This window comes from Pygoscelis adeliae, unplaced genomic scaffold, assembly GCF_000699105.1.
Source record: "Pygoscelis adeliae isolate BGI_AS28 unplaced genomic scaffold, ASM69910v1 Scaffold66, whole genome shotgun sequence".
NCBI classification, from domain to species: Eukaryota; Metazoa; Chordata; class Aves; order Sphenisciformes; family Spheniscidae; genus Pygoscelis; species Pygoscelis adeliae.
Genome location: NW_008825167.1, coordinates 6,513,257 through 6,538,151, shown reverse-complemented (window position 1 = coordinate 6,538,151; position 24,895 = coordinate 6,513,257). Strand labels below are relative to the sequence as shown.

General features: G+C 36.3%; 2 protein-coding genes across 2 annotated transcripts in view; both read left to right on the top strand.

Annotated features, from left to right (window-relative positions):
* The first annotated feature begins 1,296 nt into the window (after nucleotides 1-1,296).
* Nucleotides 1,297-8,516, top strand: HAUS3 (HAUS augmin-like complex, subunit 3). Its single transcript, XM_009328794.1, has 4 exons — nucleotides 1,297-2,231; nucleotides 3,356-3,792; nucleotides 5,460-5,688; nucleotides 7,173-8,516. The coding sequence occupies exons 1-4, from the start codon at nucleotides 1,308-1,310 to the stop codon at nucleotides 7,404-7,406; spliced, it is 1,824 nt and encodes a 607-aa protein (XP_009327069.1). The 5' UTR covers nucleotides 1,297-1,307; the 3' UTR covers nucleotides 7,407-8,516.
* Nucleotides 8,517-10,062: 1,546 nt separating this feature from the next.
* POLN (polymerase (DNA directed) nu) overlaps nucleotides 10,063-24,895 on the top strand; it is a 100,697-nt gene continuing 85,864 nt past the window's right edge. Inside the window, 6 exon segments of the mRNA XM_009328793.1 lie at nucleotides 10,063-10,192; nucleotides 14,222-14,283; nucleotides 17,520-18,008; nucleotides 18,489-18,679; nucleotides 20,490-20,602; nucleotides 23,734-23,891. Coding sequence (XP_009327068.1) covers nucleotides 10,063-10,192; nucleotides 14,222-14,283; nucleotides 17,520-18,008; nucleotides 18,489-18,679; nucleotides 20,490-20,602; nucleotides 23,734-23,891 — 1,143 coding nt within the window.

Sequence of the window (24,895 nt, the reverse complement as noted above, 5' to 3'; positions counted from 1 at the left end):
GGGCGTCCCCGTGCTGGGGACGGGGATCGTGTGGAGCTTCCCCGGGGGTCCTAAGATGTTGGGTTTGGTGTTTGGTGGCGGCTTAAGCGGCAGTGTCAGCGTGCCTTAATGATCTCCATACACATACATAAAGCTATATGCGCTCCTCTTAATTTATTTTGACCACAGCCCTTTTTTAACATGGGAGACGGAGGGCAGTTGGGAGGCTGCCCTGTGACATGAAGCTTGCGTAACAAATTCTATTTCTTACATAAGCTGTAACTCTAAGATAAATTAAATACACACAGAATTTCAGAAGGATGCATTTACTTCTTCAGCACTCGTGCCCTCCGGGCCGGCTGGCGAAGTGAGGCTTTCTGGTGGAATGTATGTTCTAGAAACAAAGTACTAAGTAATACCAAACTAAAAAAACCCCTGGATGTTACCAGAGTATTGCACGCAAGGCCTCCTGACTTTCTTTATAATTTATCCTGTTCTTTGCTGTCTGTTGCGCTCACTTTAGGATCCCAAAGCTGATGATTTGTTTGCTGGGAAACAGCAAAACAGCAAACGCCTTTTTCTAGTAACTTTTAAGTTGTGACTATTTTCACAAGAGTATTTACACCGATCTTAATGTTACTTCTTTAAAATTGATCAAAAACCTGCATTATTATGTTGAGATATTTTTATGTTAAAGGATTTCTTGTTCCATTTTCAGGGGAAACTTTAAAATGGAGGTTTAGAAAACAAGATTCTGCTTGCTGCTGAAGTAAAAAAAAAAATCTTTATAAGCAAGATCTTGAAGTGCAGTGTAACATCACTGTAGTTTCGTTTTTAGAACAAGCTGAAAGCTCTTCTTTTGGAAGAGTTAAAATGATTGTGGGTGGGGTTTTTTTATTTAATGTGTGGAAAACTATATAAGTAAATCACTTTTGCAGGCCGATGAATTACTCAATGTTTACACCTGTTGCTTTTAAATTAATGGTAGTAGTCTATTTTAGTAGTAAATTTATGTGAATTAAGGAAAACCATAAGTGTTTGCAAAGATAAGGGATTTAATTGATGTAAAAATGTGTCCTGATTTGATGAACAAAATGTATTAAGACATCCCTGAAATAAAAATTGTTTTCTAGTCTTTGAATAGCCACTCTAATCCAGAATAGTGTTCAGTTTTCTGGTGTGATCTGACACTTCCTTTTTCCTGTGCAGACTCTTTTTATTAAAATACTGAATGTTCATTTAAAATGACAAAAAAATTACAACTGGACTAATACCCCAGATTTTTTCATGTATTTGGATCTTTTCTGCTTACAAAAAATACTGTAATCATGAGCTGTGGAAATGATTTTGTGGAAACTCTTAAGAAAATTGGATATCCAAAAGCTGATGAGCTTAATGGAGAAGACTTTGACTGGCTGTTTGAGTCTTCAGAAGACAAATCGTTTCTGGAGTGGTTTTGTGGAAATGTAAATGAGCAGCATGTGGTATCTGAAAAAGAACTGCAAGATTTTGATAGTCTTCTTGAGTCTGGTAAGCCCATTTTGGAAGGAAATGCACTGGATGAAGTCCTTAAAACATTGAAGCCCATGGATTCAAAGAACAGTAGCCAAGAGGAGGAGGAAGAAGAGGAGGAACTGAAGAAATTAGAGGATGAACTTCAACATCTTCAGAAGTTAAAACAACTTCAAATTCATCGGCATAATAAGCTTCAAATGATGGTTTCTGCAAACAGCCATATGTTACAAACATTAAATAGCAAAGAGGAAGAAGTACATAAAGATTTGAAAGAAGGACTGGAAGTGTTTACTGCAGCAAACAATAAGCTTAATACTGAACTGCTGTCTCTTGTGGATGCAGCTAAGAAACTGGCCTCTTTCTTCACTGCTTCAGATTCAGACCAAGGGTCAGGTCCACATCCAGTGTTTTTTTCCCAACTTTCTTTGGACAAGTATTTGTCTCAGGAAGAACAAAGCACTGCAGCACTTACCTCATACGTAAAAACCCATTTTTATCAGGGTATGTCTGAATGGGTTGAAAAGTCACATGAAGACAGCTTTCAGCTTGTGGATATAAGCAAACAAGTCACTTGTGGTGAGACTAATGAAGTTTGTGAAGAGAGTCAAGAGATGATCAGGCTCCAGACAGCATATATTTGTGCTCAACATCAGCTAATTCAAATGCAAGCTAAAGAGGAGAGCATGAATTCAGCTATAAAATGCGCGGAGAGCATGCTACAGTCCTTAAAGGACAAGGTAAGCCACAAAAGGTGATAGAAGGTAGTGGAGTTTTAAACAGGCAGGTGCGTTCAACTGGATCTAGTAAAAGGAATTGCTGAGCTATTGTTATTTCAACTATTTTTACATAGAGAAATTGCACTTTTATGAAGTTTTAGGCTTGCTCACAAAACTGCTTTTGTGAAATAGCTCCAGTTTCTATAGTCAGAAATTCTTCAGTATGGCAGAGTACCTTTAATTCTACTTTCCAGAATTACTACCTTAAAAAAAAAATCCAGAATTTAGTAGTACCTTTCCAGTTTAGTTTAACTTTGAAGTCTCGAATTATAACTGGCTCTCAGTTGTTTGTACAAGAAAAACTTAACTTTGGTTGAAATTTTGTCTTATTGAGGAGCTAATATGATAAATGTATTCCTGTTTATATTCTATAGCATAAACTTCAAAAGTTTTAGTTCACTAACTTTTGAAACTCAAGTATTTGTAATATGGTGACATTATGGTGATGTGTTTTAAATACCAAATAAATGAATCTGATAGTTGAAGCCCCAGAAATCTCTCAACAAATGAGTGACGGGCAGATATGACTACTGGAATTTAAGAATGTGAAGAAATCATAACAGAAGGGAAAAATATTAGCTTATGCCAGTCATGGACTAACTTGAGGCATCATGTCAGTTTGTATATTTTCATTTATGGATGACTAGCATATAGGGCTTGATTGATTAGAGTCATTTGAAAAAGATTGATTCCGATAGCAGTGTTGATAGTCATCCGACTGAATATAAAAAAAATTATGCTTGCGTGTGGGATTTCAGTTAGACATGCTTGAAATCTGGGTGCTAAGTAAAATACAGCTCTTCCATTTTTTCCACAATAAACTGTTTCCTGGCCCTGTGACAGAATGAAATTACTATTTATTGAAATATGTTTATTTGATATCTACTTTTTAAATCTGTATTTACCTTATGTTGTAAAGTTCTGTAAAACTGCTTGTGGAGTTCTCATTTAATTTTGTAGATACAAAAGGGGCAATGATTTTAATGTAAGGTAAGTACATGATCTTATGTGAACGGAAGAAATGTGTTAGGGAAGTGGCTTGGAGGGAACCATGAAGAAATTGACAAATATTTTGCTTTATGCAGGATATTGGAAAACAAGAAAACCTTGATGCCAAAATATCTAGCTTAAATGTTGAAATTTCAACAATTAAACAAGAAATAACTCAGATAAACAATGAAGAGCTGCTTCCCCTTCTGAAAGAGAATGCACGACTTTTGAGTATGCCAGTGGTGAAAGGATATTTGGATCATCAGATTGCTCAGCAGGACTATTATGCTTCAAGACAAGATGAAATATGCAGGCATTTGGTAAGACAGAAAGCATCATTTGAACTTATTGAGCTAGCCTATGAAATGGAGTTGAAGAAACATAAGGAGATCCGCTGTCAACTTGAGAATTTGGTAGAATCTATGAAACAGAGCAGTAATGAGTTGCAACAGAGACTACAGGTCATAACTGAGCAAACTCAACACGCAAAGCCAAGAAACACCATTAGTTCAAAGGACGGTTTCTCTTGCAGGTAAGCGTTATAGTCACTATTGAACTTTGACTTACTTTGAAATAATATGGGGGAGATAAAGGCTTAGGCAAGCTGAGCCTTTTCTATTGCTAAGTTCTTAGTTACTTGCTATAGCTAGTTAGTATTCTGAATTCTCCAGAACTGAAGCCTTAAAGATACAAGATTTGCCTCTTATTCTTTGAAATTCTTTTCAGGTTTGCCTAAGGAAAAACTGTTCAGTTATGAGTCTTGTTAATATTGCTGAGGCATTCCCAAGCAATATCCAGAATATAATGAATGTTTAAAGCCAAACCTGTCTTATATATTGCCCTGATCTTGGACCTCTTGAAAGTTGTTCTAGAAGTATAGATGTAGAGAACTGTTAATAACAATGATTTCCCAGATCATATGCATGGCCTCATCAGCTTAGCCTGCAAAAACCCCCATGTGGTAGAGGAGAGGAACGACTCCTTGAATATATGAAATATGTTTAGCTCATTTTTACTGCTTGATTTGCCATCTGGCTTCAGTGTCCTGTCACCCATGTAGGAGTCTGTTTCTTCACCGTCTAAGTAATTAAATCTCCTTGTAGCTCAGGCAATACAGTAGGCTTGTGTGCTGTGTTGCTGTCAGTTCAAGACTCTAAACCTTTTGATGAGGTGTATTGTATAATTACAGATGTGCTAATGTCAGACTTTTCCTCCTTTAAAATAGTGCTTTAAGTGTTTTTTAATAGTTGATTGTTGAGTATATGTTGGGTAACTGCAAGAATTAGGCAGCATTAATTTTGGTCCCATTGTGCGTTTGCATTGGCAACTTGTAACTTTTTTGTTCAGGTTTATTATTAAGTCTCCAAATCACTGAATCAGAATGTTGTCTGGCTACTTTTTCACTTTTAAAAAAAAAAAAAAAAAAAAGGCATGTGTTAGTATTCATGATTGTGAAGGGAAGTTAAAAAAGTTACAAACACTTTAGGGTTTGTAACTTGAAGAAGACACTTGAAAGAAACTCAGTTACTTTTGAAATATAGCTCCTGCTCTTATTAAAGCCACTCTGATTCTATATTGGGGCTCAACTTCTGAAGATTTTAATATGCAGAGGTGGTTGTAGCAACCGAGCAAAGTTACCTGTAATCGTATTAGACTCTTCCTGATGCAGTGTAAGGGTACAGTTTGGCACAGCAGGTATTGCTGTCTTTTGCATGTCTCATAACTAATGGGAGAATTTCTTAGCAGTCTCTTCATAGATAGAAAATGGAAAATACTCCAGTAAGCTTGAAAATGTCATAAAGATTTCTCTTATTTCTCATTGGCCATTGAAGTCTGCTGTTTTTCAGCACTTAAAAAAATTGGATCCTACTTTGCTGTACTTGAAGTGCTGGGAAATAGTTGGCAAAAGCACGTTGTCAACTTCTGTTTGCATTCATTGTGTACTTAACTGTTACTTCGGTATTTCATTGCTGTTAATTTAATATTGAAACATTTTGGAGTCTTATTAATCGTGTACTAGCTATATATAGATAGAATCATTAAATCAGTGGGAGATACAGCAGTGTAGTAAGAGTACCCTGAGCAGTACTGTCCTTTACTAGTCCTCTGGCTTCTCAACATGAACATCTCTTGACTAATAATGACAGGAGTGCTTAGGAAACTTAAAAATGCTTGTGTGTCTGACTTAATTTGTTACAGGCTATATCGGCTTCTGGAAGGAGAAAACAAAAAACAACAATTGTTTAAAACATACAAAAGCCTGGAGCAGATGGCTCAGAAGTTAAAGCAGGACTGTGCTACGGTACAAGATCAGCTAGCAGCGTCTTCTCAAGAACAGTCTCTCCTTTTGTCTAAGCTAAAAAGTGATGTAGATACCCTTCATGATGCTCTGTATCATGGAGGAAATCAGATACAACTCAGTAGTCGGGTAAGCCCTTATCTAGTTATTAAAATATTACATTAATGTGTGTCATGTTCTTTTACTGAGAAAAATGTAGTATGAAGGCTGTAGACACACAAACTGGCTCCCACATGTCAGCAACAAATTTATTAGCATAATGATGATGGGCCCAGTATTTACATTGGTCTTGGCAAATGTTGGATTTTGTAAATGTTGGCAGGTAATAATTTTTGTTTTGTGAGCAAATCGTTGCATCCAGCTTTTAATTCCTTTCAAAGGCATATGTAGTCCTGTATTGCTAGTAAGCTTATGGTGTGGGAAATACATTGTCTGGATATGGCGTCACTGAAAAATTCATTTAAATTTCTCTTTTTTTCAGACGGGCTTTTTTTCCCATTACCTGTAACACCTGAATAGTACGGTTTGGCCCCTTAAAAAGCCTGGCCATGGGTGGGTCATTTGGACAAAAAAAGAATATCAGAATTTTGAAGGACAGTTGTAGTAGGACAATCCTGCTACAGAGCTCCCAGGTGTTGGGTTTAGAACCTCTTTTAAACGGGAATAAGGGTTGTTAAATGCAAGTTGTTATGGTTTTTAGATAATTGTAGATATCTCAAAAGTGGATTGAGGGAAGTCTTATCCCTGGAAGTATTTAAAAAACGGGTAGATGAGGTGCTTAGGGACATGGTTTAGTGGGCATGGTGTTGTTGGGTTGACGGTTGGACTCGATCTTGGAGGTCTCTTCCAACCTTAATGATTCTATGATTCTATGATTCTTCTGTTACATAATACTTCCTTGGTTAAATACATAAAAATATATTTAACACTTCCATCTGTCAAGTGAATTTGCAACATATAGAACAGCTTTTATTTAAAAAATGAAACTTTGTAATTGGAACTCTATGTATTTAGGGATTACATGTTATTAAATCAATCAAATACCTTTCTATTGATTCAAGTTACCTCTTAAAACAGTGACATCTTTCTATTGCTACTGTTTCTCAAGAAAAGTAATTCTTTTAATAAGGAAATAACGTGCAAGTAGATGACTAGCCTACTTACACTGAACTACCATAAGAATGACAGTTGGGAAAATTGTAGCTGGTAATTAATGATTTAATTATTTTAAAATTGAATTGGCTTTTTTCTTGTGGGTTTTTTTGTGTTCCCTTTAAGAATTGACTAGCTATGAAGACTTGTAATTGACTAAAAATGTCATTCAACCATCTATCTAGTTGAGGGCCAGATTCTTATTGTCTTAACTCATCTGGTTTAGTAAACAAGTAAATGAAATTACATTTTCATAACCTGATGTGAGTACTGTTACATGAAGCTCAAAAGTTACATAAATTGAATGGAATCCCTTATCACCTGTGTTTTCTATTTTTTGTGATGACTTTTCACTTACAAATGAAAGTAGCTTCCAAAAGCAAAAAACTTTTATATTTCTAGTTCAGCTAGTGTATTAACAGTATAAAAGTAATAATTTTTTGTCTTGTATTTGTTGTTAGGAACTTACTGAGCAGTTTCATCAACTGGAAGTTGATTTAAATAAACTAAATCAACTCCTTATGGATCTGATTGCTGATGTGAAGTCAAAGAGAAACTTTTTAGAGTCCAATAACCTGCATCAGATGGAAAGAAACTTGTATGTGTATTTTTTCAAAGATGAAGACCACTTGAAAGAGATGGTGGAGAAGCTTGAGCAGCAGGCTGAGGCTAAAGCCAGTGGTCTGGAAGATTAGAATTTCACCACCAGTGAAGTTCTTAACGATTAAACTTCAATGTACTCTTAAGAAACGAAAACATGTTAATGTAAACTGTCTACAAGTTTATGGAATGATAAGTATTAGCTTATCAAGGCTAACATTTATCTATCATTGCAATGTATGTTTGGCTGCCACAGTTAAGAAGTTTGGATTGTATGCTGCTTTATGGCTTTTGGCATCTGCCCACTGAGTTCAAATCTCAGTTTTGTCAAAGTTCTTCGATATGAAGTAATACATTGGTTATTTGAACGAATTACATTCAGGCTGCTCTTCTGCTAGCCTGTATGTTGATTTCCACTGCACACAGCATAGCACAAAAAGGAACATTTCATACCCTTGAGATAAGTTTTCTTGCATGCTAAGAACCTTTGATATGTGAAATGAAAAATAAATGCGGAGAATGCATTCCAGATTTTGGAACATGAATGTAATGTGCTCATTCTGTAGAAGAGAGTTCTCCAAGGCAGATGTTCTGTGATTATTTCCCTTGTAGCTCTCCTAAGAAGATTTGGTTTTGTTAGAAATGTGTTGGAATATGTACCAGAATCTGTTTCAAGTACCAAGACCATCTGTTTTAAGACTATCCCGATATCTCTTAATTTAACTTATGGTCTATCTTCTCCATTGAAACCAGTCCATACTCATACTGGGCTCCTCAAATAAAAAGAATTTTTAAATTTACCTTTTGGACTTCTGAGTTTGCGCTATGATTTATGATAGGCATTTCAATTCAGGGTCCTGATGCTTTCATACTTCTGCTTTCATGTGCATTGTTAGGCTGTTTATCAAATTTTTATATAGCTTCCTAATATACCAATGGAACTAAATAGGCTTCCAGTCTTCTATATTTTGATGGGATCAGCTGTGCTTGATTTCAAGAGTTGTACATATTGATGGTTAGTAAATTAGCTTTAACTTCAGTAACAGTAGTCTTAAAACTATTTTGATGGCAGACTTTTAACTTTTATGTGAGTATAACTTATTTTTAAATGTTTAGGTTTTTTTTAACTTACTGGTTGGATGTCTCTATATCTGGATTTCATGCTGCTTAACTCTATACCTTATGTTTATTAAATGCCAAACACTTCAAATTCAGTTCAGTGTTGTCAATACTTCATCTGTGTATTGGTTTTAGGTGTGTTCTTGTGCATAGTGTCTCGTTTATATTTAGTCTGCTAGGTTCCCATTTTGATATGCCCCTGAGGCTTTAAGACTGCTGCTTCCCACCCTGAGAAGTCAGGGAGCGTTTTTACCCTGTGTAGAAATGAAGCATTGCTCTTAATTATAAAAGCTAGGAGGCGTGGTGCATGGGGAAAGAAAGATTATGCTTCTGACTCCTGGAATGTCATGGAAAAGAAAGCCATTCTGTCTCTCTCCCTTTTGCATGCTTGCTATAAAATTTGAGCTAGATAGATATAGCCAATACTATTGCAGCCTGATGGATGTTCCTCTTTGAATCTGGATACAAATGGTTTGTACTTGTAAGTATTCAAATTTGCAATCTGCCGATGGCCTTCAGCTAAGAAAAATATTTCCATGTAAGCAGAGGAAATATTGTTTACTTGATGCTTAAATTGACTTGAAAGTCTACTCATGCACTAGATTTAGTGGGAGAAGACCAGAGTAACAGGACTCCAGTTATTAACTTGTGTAGGAATAATTTACTTAACAGCAGTTTTTGGTAGAGCAATTGACTTGTACAGCTTGAATCCTTTAAATATTTTGAAAATGTTGGGTATTTATCTTGTGTTTGTGGTAAGTTTTATGCATTGTTCTGGTCTAACTACATAAAGTCAACAAAGTCATCAGTATGGACACCCTTGTTTCTGATTCTCCCATATGTGTTGTATCTAGGGACTGTCCAAGTATTTTGTATGTATTATAGACTATGGCTACAGGTCAACTGGAAAAGAAACTGCTTTTCAGAAAAGGATAAAATTTAGAACAGCAATAGCTGCAGTCGAAGCTTGTAGAGACTTCAGGTGTTGCTAACCTGTTTCTTAAATTGACAGATAAACTATAGTAACTCTTTAATGTTTAATAGTGCTTGAGTACATCAATTATACAAAGTTTAAGGAATAGAGGTCTTTCTATGATAAGTATTTTCTCAAATAACACATCACTAATGTTTGTATATCGTGATAGTAATACTTGTTTCTTTGTGTTGGCTCTATTTTGGCAGTTACTTGAAAGGCTCTTTTCTTGATAAAATCTGAGCACCAATAACAGTAAATGTATGCATATGCTAGATATAGACTAGTTTAAAGATGTTGAGGAAGGGGGAAGTATTTCAGACATAAATGATAATTCTTGGTTTATTTGTCAGATTTTTTTATTAGAAGTTAGCTTTACTTAATAGGACTGCTTAATTTTTTATCGGTGTATTAGAACACTATTTCAAAGTTTCACTTAGTGGTTTTTGTAAATTACTGCAATTTGCTAATTTTTATTTAGAATACTTAGAAACTGATAGGCGTGTCAGGGAGGAAATGTAATTTTCTATCGAGGAGAATGAATGGCTGAACATGTTCACTATATTTTGTCTTTAATTTCAACAGAAAGTAAGTGCAGATTGCTCTGTGGCCCTGATATGCATAATTTGTGTGTTCTGTGTTTAGGTTTAATCTTAAAAATGGAACGGTACACATCATACATAGGATGTGAGACTTCTAAAGTGCCTTTATCTGATACTGCTCGGAAGATTATGACAGCTTTGCAGTCTATTCCTGTAGAAGTTCAGACTAGCAGAAAAAATAACCAGAGTGAGTAAATCTTAGCCTGTTTAAGTGTTTCTATTTTCAGTTGAAAAACTGAAACCCAAACAAACAAAATTATATCAAACCTCTAGTCCCTATTTAAAAAGAAAAAAAAGTGAGAATTTAGGTTTCCAGGTTTAGAAAAGAAATTAAGCTGTAACTGTGACATTTGCTGGCACTTCTCTGTTTAAATAACGCTCTGTGAGTGTAAGGAACTAGGATATTACCAGTACCCTCAATTTCATTATTTTTTTTTCTTTCTGTTCCTGCTATGTGGTATAAAAGTAGATGAGAATTTCAAACTGTTAATTAACTAATACAGCAAATTAAATGTATATGTTAACTTGACTCTGGACTAGATATTTAAAGCTCACTAGAGGTAGTGGGAACTTACCAGAAGGCCTGTGAACTCTCCAGACCTGAGTCTGTCCTTTAAACACATGTTCATTAGCAACTCACTCCTTGTGAAATTCTAGGAGGAAGAGTGAACAAAGGTCCCAGTGGTAGAGCAAATTAGGTAATGTTAAAAGTGCCTCAGCAGATCTTTGTTGAGCAAATCTTACTCAGAATGTTGTGGATACTAGGGAGGTTTTGCAAGATGGAATTTCTATTCTCAATTCTCTGTATTTCATAGTCTGCCACTCTTGTAGCTCTGGAAAGAAGTAGATAGAAAGTTATGAATTTTGCTCATTTTCAGTTGCCCGTTTTCTCCTGAGAACTAGGTCCTGGAACATTATCTGGTCGATGAGATTTAAATCTAGCATTTGTTCTTGTATACATGGTGTTCGTTGCAGCCTCAGTTTTACGTAAATAACAGTTCAGGCTCTTCTTTCAGTAGCAAAGTATTGGATCAGTGGAGCCTGGTGTAGCAGTGAAAAGGGTAGTAGTTCATTGCTGTGTAAATCAGTGATACACATTTGAAGAAATATGGGATGGGTTCATCTTAAAATAGGACATTTGGACCAAAACCCAGCTTACTTTAAAGAAAATTGGATCTCTCTTCAGACTCAGTTTAGTTGCCGTTCTACTTCTCTTGCTACCTTGTCATTTTCCCTTCCTTCATTTTCCTGTGTAATGTTTTTGTCTTGGACTTGGGAATTCTCTGTACTGTGCGATATCTGTATTGTGTTATATTGTCTGCTCTTGATCCATTCACTCTCTGTCAAGCTGTAAAATTACAGATTCTCTTTTTAAAAAAACACTATGAAGGTGTCTGGTATCTTTAGCCAAATGAGCTTGCTGTTGTCTTTGCAGTGCTGCTAAAATCCTCATTCACTGGGGAGGGAAAGAACAGTATAAGCATTTAGTGGTAGCAGGTCACATGACTAGTTTTTCTTGCTCTTGTTTTCCATGTAGTAATTACTCAATTGTTTCTAGTGTACAGGCTTAAGAACAAATTTATTTGAATTGCTCTTACGAAATTGCCTGTATATATAGCTTTAGTGGATCAGCGTGGATCTGCAGAGAAGTTTGCCTCCCTTAAAAAAACCAAAACCTGTCATGTTAGTTGGTCTGTTTCAAACTGCATTGAACTGTATTTTATTGATAGATCTTTAAAGATTAAATTCTACTTACTGGAAAAACTGTTTGTCTTTAGAAGGTAAGTATTTGGTTCAAATAAGACATACCTGCGATGTTGAACTAGCGGGTGAAATTCTGTGGTTATTTTGGCAGTAGAGCTTGTAATGGTTCCATCTAGCCTTAAGGAGTTTGAAGGCGAGGATGGGTTTCTACTGCCATCTGGTGATACTTTTTCACAAACCCGAAATTTGAGGCTGCATAGCTCTTCAGATACCTGTCGTTCTGAATACTGTGTGCTGAAGGAGAGAAATGTAATCCTCATTATCTTCTCTCCAGGGTGAATTTCTCAAGAAAAAGTGTCTAGCTGTGAAACAATTAAAAACATTGAATGTAAACTCAGTTACTATCATTCTTAAATTATAATTTTATTGTTGTAGGAAGTGTCAAGAAAACCAAACCTAAAATGTCTGAAGCTACAAATACAGCTATGCCATATTTACTATTCTAACAGCTCAGGTTAGAAGCTTGAGCTGGAGATAAATAACTGATTATACATATACACCAACATGAAACTGCATGTAATACTATAAAGTAATAAGCTTAGTTTTTTCTGGAGACTAAGCTAGTTAGTCTTTGAAAATGATTTTTTAGTATTTTAAGTACAGGGTGCTGGTTTGCCTAGTGTCCTGGTTTCGGCTGTGATAATTTTCTTCCTAGTAGCTGGTACAGTGCTGTGTTTTGGATTTAGTACTTGAATAATGAGATAACCCACTGATGTTTTAGTTGTTGCTAAGTAGTGCTTACACTAGTCAAGGACTTTTCAGCTTCCCATGCCCTGCCAGTGAGAAGCTGGGAGGGGGCACAGCCAGGACAGCTGACCCAAACTGGCCAAGGGGATATTCCATACCATGTGATGACATGCTCAGTACATAAACTGGGGGGAGTTGGCTCGGGAGCTCGCTGGGCATCAGTTGGCGGGTGGTGAGCAACTGCATTATGCATCGCTTATTTTGTATATTCTATTATTATTATTATTATTATTATTTTTATTTTGCCTTCCTTTTCTGTCCTATTAAACTGTCTTTATCTCAACCCATGGATTTTACTTTTTCCCCCCCGATTCTCTTCCCCATCCCATTGGTGGTGGGGGGGAGTGAGCGAACGGCTGTGTGGTTAACAGCTGTTAACTGGGTTAAACCACAACACCTAGACAAATTTTTTTAAAAACAGTTTCAGTAAATAGAAATAGATCACCTTATGCTTTGTTTGAAATTGGTCATCAGCATATCAGATTCAGAAAGTGTCTTGCTGCTGGTAATGCAAATTTCATAGCTGAAAAGAGCAGTGGAGTGTTGTACTTGGTATGGACCAGGAGTTGAAGGGGACAAAATACATATTTTGCCCATGAGGTGTTTTTTGGCTGGGCAGTAAAATTATCTAGAGATAATGGAATCCTAACTAATGGCAAACTCTGCAGAGACCTGCATGTCAGTGTTATCTTTTTCCCTGTTCCTCTTCCTGCACCTACTGAGTTTGTAACTACTGCTAGCCTGTTGCCTCTTGTTTTTTTATTCCAGTCTTCACTTGCTTCTCCTCTCTTCTTGGGGCTACCGGGCAGTGTTGAGGGCAGAAAAGAGAAGGCATGTTGTAACTGTTTCATTTCGCGTGATAGGGAGTCCTGAGGTGCATTTACAAAGCCTTCCTTAAAGTACACTGTCTGTCTGCTTTCAAAGCTGTAGGCTAAATATCGCTGGTAGTTCGGTGGTGGGCCCAGGCTAACAGCTGTGCTGTGGCACAGGGCTTACCTTAGACCCAGCACTGATATCCATCCTGCTTCTTGTGATGCTAGTTATTACCTTACCTTTCTGTCAGTTCGATAGGTCTGAATTCTCCTTGCTGTCTGTTCTTCTCTGGTCTTACAATACCTGTTCCATCGCGAGGATGAACAATGTGGAAAAAATTATCCTCTGCAGATGAAGCATGGTCAGTTCTCTGTAGGGCATGATATGCTAAAGATGTGTATGCAAATAGTGTTTTACTGAAGAAAATTATTGTGGAATAATACTGCCTAATTCCAAGAAAACAGTTAAATTGTGTGAAGTGTGTAGAGTTTGGTTTTTTTTTTTTTTTCTTCTTGCCCATACCCCCAGCTTTACTTTGACCAAGATGGAATGTGTTTTCTTGAAAGAAGGAAATATGCATATTTATGGTGGTATAGTAATGCCTCTTCTGAATACAGTGGAAAATGTTTGTCTGCTTTGTAGCAAATTCGAATTTTTTTTTTCTTAATGGGGACAGAGCACGCTTTTGCATATGCATATTTAGGAACCTGCAGGGCCCGTTTAAGCATGAATGGTATTAATTTGAAGAAAATGGTTGTCATGGAAAATTTTATTGCAATTATTTTAGGTTTGGTAAAAGTGTCAGTAACCTAACACTGTATGTAACCTAAGTTATATGCACTACTCTCAGATTCATTTGTATTGTAAAATGTTTCCCATTCTTTTTTTAAAGGTATAGAGAAGACAAGGGAAAATAAACTAGATGATAAGGATGCACATCTGAAAAATGAAAAGGCAAGCATATTGTAAGATTGAAGACTACTAAAAGCAGTCTTTTTATAGCAGGTTTGAAGTTGTTATAGACTGGCTCTTTCATAACAAGCTTTATCACAATATATTGAATACACTCATAGTTAGATAACTTCCCTCTGTCTTATTTTGCACTTGGCATCTGTTTACCTATGAGAGTCTTGGCCCTGCTTCTGTTATCCCTTTTATAGGAAGTGAGTCTTTTGTGAGAGATTGATCAGAAATAAGTAAGGTTGCCATGATTAGATAGTTACCAGGGTTTAAAAATGTTCTCAAACCTCTGTCACTGAACAATCACTAGCACATAATCATAAAGTGAGCTGATCCGTATGAAAAATTACTTTGTATTAGGAAGTTTAATTTTTGGTTTAATCATCTCTCTGAATTTGGTTTAATGTGAGTGAGTGCCAGTACAGGAATGGGAATGGATAACTGCAGCAGCCCCAATTCAGGCTGTGATTGTAAGATCCATTCAGTGAATTGATGAGTTGCAGATACTGCAAGTGTCCTCCTGTCCCAGCTGCAAATTTCACAGCCTTCCATACTCTGACTCTGGTGCATGTTGCACACTTCAGCAAGTCCATTCAGGTTGCTCAAGATGCAGAAAACTGGTTTCTTTTGTAGGGTGGGATAGTTTCCTACAAATTAAACTGGCTCATAGATAGACATGCAGCTGTGGGTGCACATGGATAGTAGTAGAACCCCTTTTTGTGGTGATAAAGTGCTAATTTTGACTCACTGCATCTAGTGAAATTTTCCTACAGCCACATAAATTATGAAACTACATCCTGGGAGTTGTTTTCTCTACTTCCAGCCATGTCATTATTTCTAGTAGAAGATCAGTTCTTCCTGGAAGCTGCTGCTTCTCTCTGTGGTTAGTTGTAGTTCCAGCTGTATTATTCTGACTTGATAATTAAATTGCTTTGTTCTTATTTTTGAACCTTTAAAAGAGAATTGCTTATTCCTGACTCTATAAGTACTTGAGTGTCCTAATTCAAATTCTACTGTGTTAAACAATAAAACTATTTGCAGTTTGACTGGAGAATACACTTGAGTGAACTAGTTGTCTTTCTACGGCTCTTAAACATTTGGTCCTTCTGTGGGATTATTTTTCCACTTATGGTAACTTTTTAGTGTCCACTTTTTGATTAGCATTGCCAAAGTCCAATTAATTTGTCTTCGTTCAGAACAACCACTATTCATTTTGGAAGTAGCAAAAGCTTAATTGGCTCCCTTTTTCTATTTACTTAGAGCCTGTTAACTGTACTTTTGCTGTAGAGTTGATCCTGTGAATTATGATCTCAAGCAGCCTAAGCCTTTTTTATCTTTTGACTCCGTAGTTCTGAGGTTTGGGAATACAGGAACTAGGTTGAGGAATATTGCAAAAGCAGAAAAAAAAAAAATTATTGGCTTTGTCATTCTGGCTTGCTCAATCAATACAGATTGAATAGAGATAGATGATATCCTTTGATCAGTGAAAACTGTTGTCTTGGGGAATGGATGGGAGCCCTGCACAGCAGTAACTTGTGGTTTTTTTGAAGTGAGAAGGCCTTGGTTTTTGGAATGGTAGTGACAGCAGAGGTACTGAAGGACACTGGCTGTGCTACAAGAGCAGAAAATACAGTAATTATGAGGCTTCAGTTACTTTTCAATGGAGTGGGTGAATATTATGCTTATGCATGATGCTGAGACTAAAAATTAGGAGACAACTGCTTTGTGGAACAGTTAGAGAACTCACAAATTATTTTTCATTTGATTCTGTGTGGGATCAGGTTCAAAATCTTCCTGCTGCAAGGTGCTCTGACAGGGACTATCTTTCCAAGGCATTAAAAGATAGATAAGTCACTACAGGAATGCTTCATTTCAAAAAAGGAAATTACATAAAAATGGAGGAGCTTTTAAAAAAAAAAAAAAGTATGGAATTTCCCCTCCAAAACCAAAACATTTGTAGGTAGTATAGGGATTTATCCAAAACAGAATATTGGAGACTTAAAACGAATACTAAAATCTGTCCAGGAAAAAGAAGTATGGCTAAGCGACAGTATAAAGGAGACTACTAAAAAATGTCATCATGCAAAAAGCTGAACTTACCAGAATTTGTATTCTTTTATAGTTGCCTCATTTGAGTAAGTTAAATGTAAATATACAATAGTATAGTCCAAACAAACTTTGAGAAACAGCTTGCAAATGCATCGCTAATAATCTATCATTTTTTCAAATGCCTCAGGAGTCAAAACTCGCCAGGTCCTGTAAGGCCTGTTGGTGATCAAGGCATAAGAGGAGTATTGAGGGAAGATACAACTCTCTATAATCTGTAAATAGTTAAATACACATTTACCTTGGGGAATCTTGGAAAGGTTGCTGGTTGCCATTCCAGAGTCCTTGTTTATGAAATAAAGACAGAGGATCTCTCTCAGCTGAAGACATTGTAGAAGCAACTAGCAAAATAAAGAGTAAGAAAATACTAGGGCCAGTAGCATACCAAGGAAATTTCTGAAGGAAATCAAGGATGAAGGAGTAGAATCATAATATTACCATGCAACTTCTTGCTTAATGCTATTTAATAGAATGCTGCTGTAAAGGGATCCAGGGACTATCTGGAGTAGGAAAGCTGTTCTGGGCATGGTGGATTAAATGGAATAGGATATAATACTTATTCATACACCTGATAATACTTCTTCAGTGCAACTTTCATATGTATTTTTGTTACTTCTTATAATCTTGTATTGGTGGGGATCGGTTGACTCAGTGTAGTTGAATTTCCAAAGTAGTCATTATGGTTCCTTGCCGAAAGTTCTTCAATAAACCAAGCTGTCATGCAAAAAGCTCTGAATATTGAAGCTAAAGATGGAAATGAATGGTCTCTTCTCTCTTCAGACAAAGGTCACTAATAACCTAGTCACTATGGAAGACAGGCTACTGGACTAGATGCATCTTACAGTTGTTAATTTGCCATTTTTAGTGTTGAACTAAGATTAAAAAAACAGGGGTGGTTTTGGATGTAAGCAATATAAATCAACAAAATAATCTTTACTGATAAATACTTGAATTTTGCTTTATGTAATGTTCCCCTAAACTGACTCTGTTTTGTTAGTATCAACATTTTTTTCATAGATTATCACTTCCTTCAAAACTTATCTAAATTAACTCATGTATGTTTATTTTTATTTCTCCGAATAAGTTGAATAATTGGTTCACTAAAAAATTTCCAATTTTTCCAGGAGATTCGTGATTCCACAATTGCCTTGTTGAAAACATTTGCCAGCCCTGAAAAAAGTACTGCTGGTCAGATAGTCAGGACAGTACATACCGATGAAATGCTTTGCTGTCAAGGTACCAAAATAGCGAGCTATTACCAGGATTTAGGCTTGCCAACATGGGGATATAGAGAAAGAAATCTTTCAGTAGAAGCAAAAAACCTGAAGGATGGTGAAAAGAATGTAGCTACTCCCCTTAAAAGAAAGCAAGATGTGCCTACATGTTGTTCAGAGAAAACAAGGAGATTACCTGTAAAGACCTACACTTTTTCACATGAAGGGAGGTACAACTGTACTTCTGGACAAAGAGAGTCTTCTGAAAATTATCCTTGTGATATCAGGAGTTTGGGGTGTGAAGAAAAAAGAGAATTGCTTGCAACTATAGAACAGGCAGTGGCTTTTGTAACTACTATGATATTTCAGGATGGTTCTTCACAGCTCAACTCAGAGCAGGTTAGTGAATGATGTGTTTTGTTTAGAGTCAATTTAGTAGAACCATTTGAACTGTGCATATGACTGTGATAAACACAAAACCATGTTCATTGGGAGCCTAGAATCTGGACCAGTTTTGTTTATTATTGCTTACCAAAATATAAATGTAAAATGAGGTAAACCTTAATACTTCTGACTACATTTTATTTTTAGTTACCAAGTAGAACTTAAAAATGAAACCGCTTGGGCTAAACAGGCATTTCTATACTTAAAGTGAGGCTGTTTGAACTAGGGTTTTTTTTCCTGCTTTTTACTATGTCTCTCACTGTGAACTTTTGTTTCAAGGCTGGGACACTTGCATGCTCCTCTCCTGTGTCAATGGTGTATGCAATAACTCTAGTGTATGTAATAGGTTTTATATTGTAAAATATTTGGGAAACTTTCTTTATAGGATTGCATAAAATCTGTCAGAGGAAACACTATTGTAATTATACTTAACAGGTCTTAACCTCATCAGTAAAAGGAGTTGTTGTGTTAGTGAAGAATCAGACTGATCACCCTTGCCCTCCCAGTTACTCTTCAACTGACTATACTTGGAATGCTCTTAATGAAAATGATAAATTAATTTATTTAAAAACTGAATGGTCATCTCTTTGGGAACAAGAACAACAGGCTGACAAGAAATTTGCTTGGTGAGAGTATGTAGGAAAAAATACTGTTTTGCTTTATATAGGCTTTTAGCAACAGTGATGTTGGTTACATGGCACAGGCTTAATGTCCTTACATGTCAAGCTCATTGAATTTCATATTAGCTGTATTAGTTCTGTGTCAAGCCTGGGCTAATATAAACCAAATAAGAATAGACTATTGCTTTGGGCTCAGCATATCACTAACTGCAGCCCTGCAGAACTAGGTTGAGATTCTGGTAGGAGCTGCTTACATTTGCCTAGAAATCCTGTATGAACAGCTTACAGCTATATGGCACCAAAAAATATGATTCATCCAGGTTTATCTATCTTGAATTTTATCTTCCATTTCCTGAACTGCATTTCTTAGCTAGTACATTTTTGATGTACGTTATTATGGTAAACATCCTTTTAGAGCTCTGCTAATATTTTTAATTTTTTGAGCACAATAGGCTTTTTTAATGGCTTTTGAGATCCTGAATGAAGTTTTCTTAATATTCAGTAATAATGTTACATCAAAATTACAAGATAATTTTGTAAAGTAAATGCTTTATGTATCTGTTTAATAGTTGGACTAAATTTTAAAAGAAGTTGGATTATGCTTTAAACTTCCAGTTAGTTTAACCAAAATCCGTTTTTATTCCTATTAACTTTGAAATAGTATCCCATAAAGGGAGAAATGAGAACTGAATCTGATTCTTGGATGTAACAGTTGCATGTTAAAACTTCATTAGAATATTTTGACTTTCAGTAATAACTGCTTTATTGTAAACTGCTGAATTTGGGTTATTAAATTACAAAGCATTCATTTTCAAGATGGTGGACTTGGTTGTTGGAGCAGTGGCAGAGCTGCAACTACTGTGACTTGAAACAAATCACTTCACTTACCTGTACTTCTCCAGCTGTAATATTGGAGTTACATGACAACTAGTTTAATAACTTGTTGTTAGTTTGAATATAGGTTGTTCTGAATTGAGAATAACATATCAATAAAGCATCTACATATGAACAGTAAAAATTCAATAATAAATTGAATAAGTGTATTAGCATTTAGATGAAACCTGTAGGTAATTATTTGTTGTAAGAATGGTGCAGGTGTTTCATAGTGAATCTACACTGTATACAATAATACCTTATGATCTACACAATTTCTAATATGTCCAAAAACTTGGTGCTGTGGTTTCATACCATCAAAGATAAACTTGAAAGCACTATAAAAATTATTATTTTTCTATATTGCCTAAAATAGAGCTTATAAAAAAAAAAGACACAAATAATTAGTAAGATCTATATACTAATATAAATAATTGGTAAGATCTATTTAAAATAGCATGGATGTGGGAACTATAGGCATTCTCAAAAGGAATGGAAAAACGTGACAAAGTTGAAGCATACTAGGTTTAAATAGCATATTAACACTAGGCAATTATGGCAATTTAGATTGTCTAGTAACTTTTAAATCATGATTTTACAATACTACGTTAACTCAGAAGCCTCTGTGATCTTATCTGGGTATATTAAAGTATTACAGGGATGCCAGTTGCATTTAATTTTGAGTGTCAAATAAGGATGTGTTTTCTTTGTGAATGCATGATAAGGCATATCTGCTAGGATGTTTTAATTTATTATAGAATGAAGCTTCAGGTATTATTGAATTGAGAATTTAATATTAAAATACAGTATTCTGTTCTTACAGGAATAAAGAAATGTCTTGTGTTAACTGTTTAGTATTAGGTGCTAATTAAATATATAAAGTAAATAGATTCACTAAATCTAGTAGCAATATAGCGTGTGTTAATGAACTGCTTCTGTGCAGGCAAGTGTTGTTTCAAATGCTACATTGCAAAGTTCCGATTATTTGCTTCAACGCAAAAGATTTCCTGAGGACTCTACTTCAAGTTTATGGTAATGAAATTAGCTGGAAACAAGGTAACTATCTAATCTATGATCTAATCCTACAATCCCTGTGCTTTTGATGTTTCTCTTAAAATCACTAGGTGTAGAAGTAACAAGATTGGTGGTTAAGTAATATATTGTAATAATAAATAAGTAATAAAATATTTCCATGGTTTTAGTACCATGGAAAAGAACACCCTTCTTGGGGAGGTTGTGACCAGAGGCTTGGCATGTCAAGATGATGTATTTCTTCTCAGAGTAGGAATCAAATCATTGAATAATTTAAGGATAGCTTCCAGTGGAAACAAAAGCTCTCAACACAGTCCAGATTATAGCTGAAAAGGTCAAACTGTTTCAAGTTTCATGTTCCCTAGAAAAACTTTCTCTGCTCAAGAGGAAAGGCTAAAATAAATTCCAGAGGTGCTCATAGTTGTCAGAATTAGGAATCACTTGACTGGGTCCTTGTTTTTTTTGATAGGAACAAATAAGACTCTTTTGTATGGATTTAAAAGCAACTACAAACAGAAGATATAAGATGTAAATATGATTTCCCCTCCCCCCCCCTTGGTTCTATGTATCGGATTACTGCTGAGTGAATTACAAAAACAAGTGTGACCTTTCAGGAAGGACTCCCTCTATGGAGAGTCTTCAGCTTGTGTTCAGCATCTGAAAAGTTTCATCAGTAAATCACAGTAAACTGGTGATGATTTAGAATCTGGTGTGAAGATCTACACAAAAGACACTTAGCCCTGGGAATGGGAAGGGGGGGAAGAAACGTCATGATGGTACTGGCACTAGCAACAGTTTTATAACCTGTACACACAGGAAATACTAGATCTAGGTTAGATCCTATCTGATGCATAGGATTTGAATCTGAAGTTTCTAGTATCCAAAAGAATTCTTGTCTAGGTTTTTTTTAAACTTTGGAAGTTGATGCTTCCTCACCCATTATTTCTGCTATGGTAAAAAAAACCAAACCCAACACAAAACCCTTGCCTTTTTTAAGGTAAAAAATCCCATCATTGTAAATCAAGCAAACACTGAAATTTGTGTCTATGTCATACTGACTGCAATTGCTTGAATGATTGCACTCATTCTCAAACTAGTGTACTAACTAGTGGAATACGTACAGATACCTTAGCCCTGACTAGTAAAATATGGCATGCTTTGCCATTGGGATTCACTAATGTTTCGGAGCAGAAGGAGGACAGGACTTGAGTACCATTTCACAATCTTGAGGAAAGTATGCTTTTATCAGCACAGACTCTTCTCTTCACTTCATCCCAGCTTGACCCTAGTTTTGCTTCACTCCTTTCAGCTTTCTGTCTCAGTTCCATATGTGCCGCCTCCTCCCCTTGAAGGTGTTGTCCTTTTTCCGGGACTGAATTGGTGGCTATAACTCATTACTGCTACCCTCACCTTTGGTGAAAATTTTAGTTGGGAAGGAAGGGATGGATGGATGGTTGGGGGGTTTGATTCTTTATCCTTTTTCAGCTAGAGACTGTCTCGTGCTCATTGTAAATAGACATACGAGAAAAGGATCTTTTCAGAATCTGATCAGAAAAGGATCAATAGTCTCAGAGACTATTTGGTAACAGGATTCTCTTCTTCCATGTATCCTTGGTAAGATGTAGTAGTTACTAGAAAAGTCAGTGCTCATTTCATGCCGTCTTCACATGAGCTTGTGAATGTCCAGCATGTCACTAGGCAGAGCCTTCCTGCAGCCTCTGGGCATTTTCCAACAGCCATCAGCTGCCGAGTGTTTCTGCCCATCAGTGAGGCTGTGTTGCTTAGTCTGCCTCTTCACGATGCATCATCTGAGTTTGTGGCAAATCTGTTACAGTTGTCAAAGTTTCATTTAATTTCTGTCGGGATTACTTCCCGCTGAAAGAGCGGTAGAAATCCCGTGGACACATCCAAAGCTTGGTTTTGAAGTGGATGCAGAGTTTGACATACTTTCTTAAGCTGCACGATTCCAAGGCTAAGACTGTCCTTCCAATCACAGAAAAACTCTCTTAGTAGTACTGTCAGGAGGGTATCCTTGAGACAATTTCTGAGGCTGTTCCTTAGCATCTGTTAGCTTTTGAAGTGAATAGCTGTTTGCATTCAGAGAAAAGGATAGTGAGCTACATAAAATCCTGCTATGAGACCATGCAGATGAAGTATCCTTCGGTTATCCAGCCACTCCAGCAGAGCTCAAGCTGATTCAGGGGCAAGATGTCTCATTCCCTAACATCTGCTGAGCAGCCACATGAAGTTCTTTTCAGCAACAGTTATATCAGTGGAGGTGAACAAGCCTGGTTCTCTTTAGAATAGTCCTGCAGCTGTAACTTGCATTATGGACACTAGTTTGCTTCCAGGTAACTGAGTCTGTAAGGTTGCGTAGCATGGAGGTCTCTGTAAATGTACTTGTGGGTTGTCATTTTAACTTACTTAGGATACTTAGATCTATCTTTGGATATATCACAAAGCATTCTAGTTACTAGTTTCTCTCTCCTCTTTGTAGTACTACAGTACTTGTGTTGAGATTTTAGTTAAAAGGGAAATGAAACAGCACTAGGCTTGCTCCATCCTATGTATCTCTATGAACATGACAAAGTGCAGTGTAAGCACATATGATCCTATAGGACAAAAGGTTCTGATTTTTGGGAACAATGCATTGTGCACCCATATGTGAATTCACATATACATTAAAGATCTCAGAAGTCTGATTGCTAGGAAGTAAATCTTCTCTCCCTTGACCCCCAAGAGCGATTTTGTGGATATCAATCAAGTTAACAGCAACAACAAAACTGTATCAGAGAAAGACGCTCACAAGAAAAACTTCAACTGGAAATTTTTCAGTGATAAGAAAGGGAGGCTTTTACAGTCAATCTTAAGAACCAAAGGTTTACTTACATTTTAAAACTTGGACACCCCCCCAAACCAAAAAACAAACCCACAAAAAAACCCTCTTCAAAAATATTCAATATTGAACTTACTCCTATGTAGTCATGATATTGACTGTTACAGCTGTGAATTCAGTGTTTAACTTTTTCGTAGTGTAAATGCTTGTCTATTCATGATGTGTGTCTACAGGAAAGATGGGCAAAACTTTAGAGTTATTTCTCAGTATGGGAGGTAATTTCTATATCTTGATTGTCAGAAATAACTTATTTTTGTAGTTGCTGATAGTGTCGTGTTAGATCCAAGGATTGCAGCATGGCTGATAAACCCCAGCGACACAGTTCCCTCTTTTGAATGTTTAATACAGAAGTATTTTGAAAAGCCTTTTTCTATGGAAACAGTAAATACAGACACAGGCACTCTGAGAAATGCGCCAGTAAGTAGTTTGTTTTAAATTGTTTGTGGTTGCGTTAAAAGGGGAAGGAAATGATGAAAGCAATTGCTTTTGCTTGCACATCACTGCAAAAAAAAGACAGATAATGCTTTTCTGATGGAAGAAAATTATTATATAAATACTACTTGTTGGAAATCTAATTTTAAAGAAAGGGGAGAAGGGAAGGGTTCACTGCATTCTACCAAGATGGGATCATGTTCTTCAGGAGCAGCTGTAAAATTCTGCTTCAAAACCGTAAAGTTCAGTAACAATTAATTAATGTATAATCTGATCTTTTTTTTTCTATCTCCCTGCAAACTGACTTCCAGCTTTCCTTTCCAAAATGTCTAATGTTTTGTTCTCTTAATTCCTGTGAACTTGTAGCCTGTATTTAGTTAATGGTTATTAACAATTTTGCTGAATTTCACAGCTGGTAAAGACACCACATCATAGGCTGAGGAACAGTAGGGAAATGTGAACGTTCAAGCATGTGTATGAAAAATCTGTGAATTTTTATTCTCAATGCATGATGAACTTTTTGAGAATTTATTCCCAGCATGCTGTGGTTTAACCCCAGCTAGCAACTAAGCACCACACAGCTGCTCACTCACTGCCCCCCCCGCACTATAGAAATGTCTTACTGTCTGTTGAAACTTATTTACTGAATGTTATAAAATTTTGGTATTTATATTTTGGGCCATGGTGATCAACTCTGGACACATTAGTCTTCAGAGGTTGTCTGAATGATAAAAATAGATGTGCAGCAGCCTAAATGATGGTTTTTTGAAACCTTTCATTTTTCAGAGGCCTTGCTTGTTCAGACACAAGTATTGTAACATGATTATAGGGCTTCTAGGATACAAATCCACAGATGTCAAGTGGGCTTAGAGCATGGACAGAGGTCAGTTGTATTGCCACATACACATCTGTATAGACATTTCTGAGAAAAGCAGAGCCAGTTTACTTTAAAACACTAGCTGTAAACTGCAGTTGTTCAGAAGCTACTT

Bases quoted from the DNA above. Each gene is read 5' to 3' on its own strand.
- HAUS3 (XM_009328794.1), top strand. From the start codon at position 1,308: ATGAGCTGTGGAAATGATTTTGTGGAAACTCTTAAGAAAATTGGATAT. The intron at 2,232-3,355 runs GTAAGCCACAAA...TGCTTTATGCAG, and splicing joins TACAGTCCTTAAAGGACAAG to GATATTGGAAAACAAGAAAA. The intron at 3,793-5,459 runs GTAAGCGTTATA...AATTTGTTACAG, and splicing joins AAGGACGGTTTCTCTTGCAG to GCTATATCGGCTTCTGGAAG.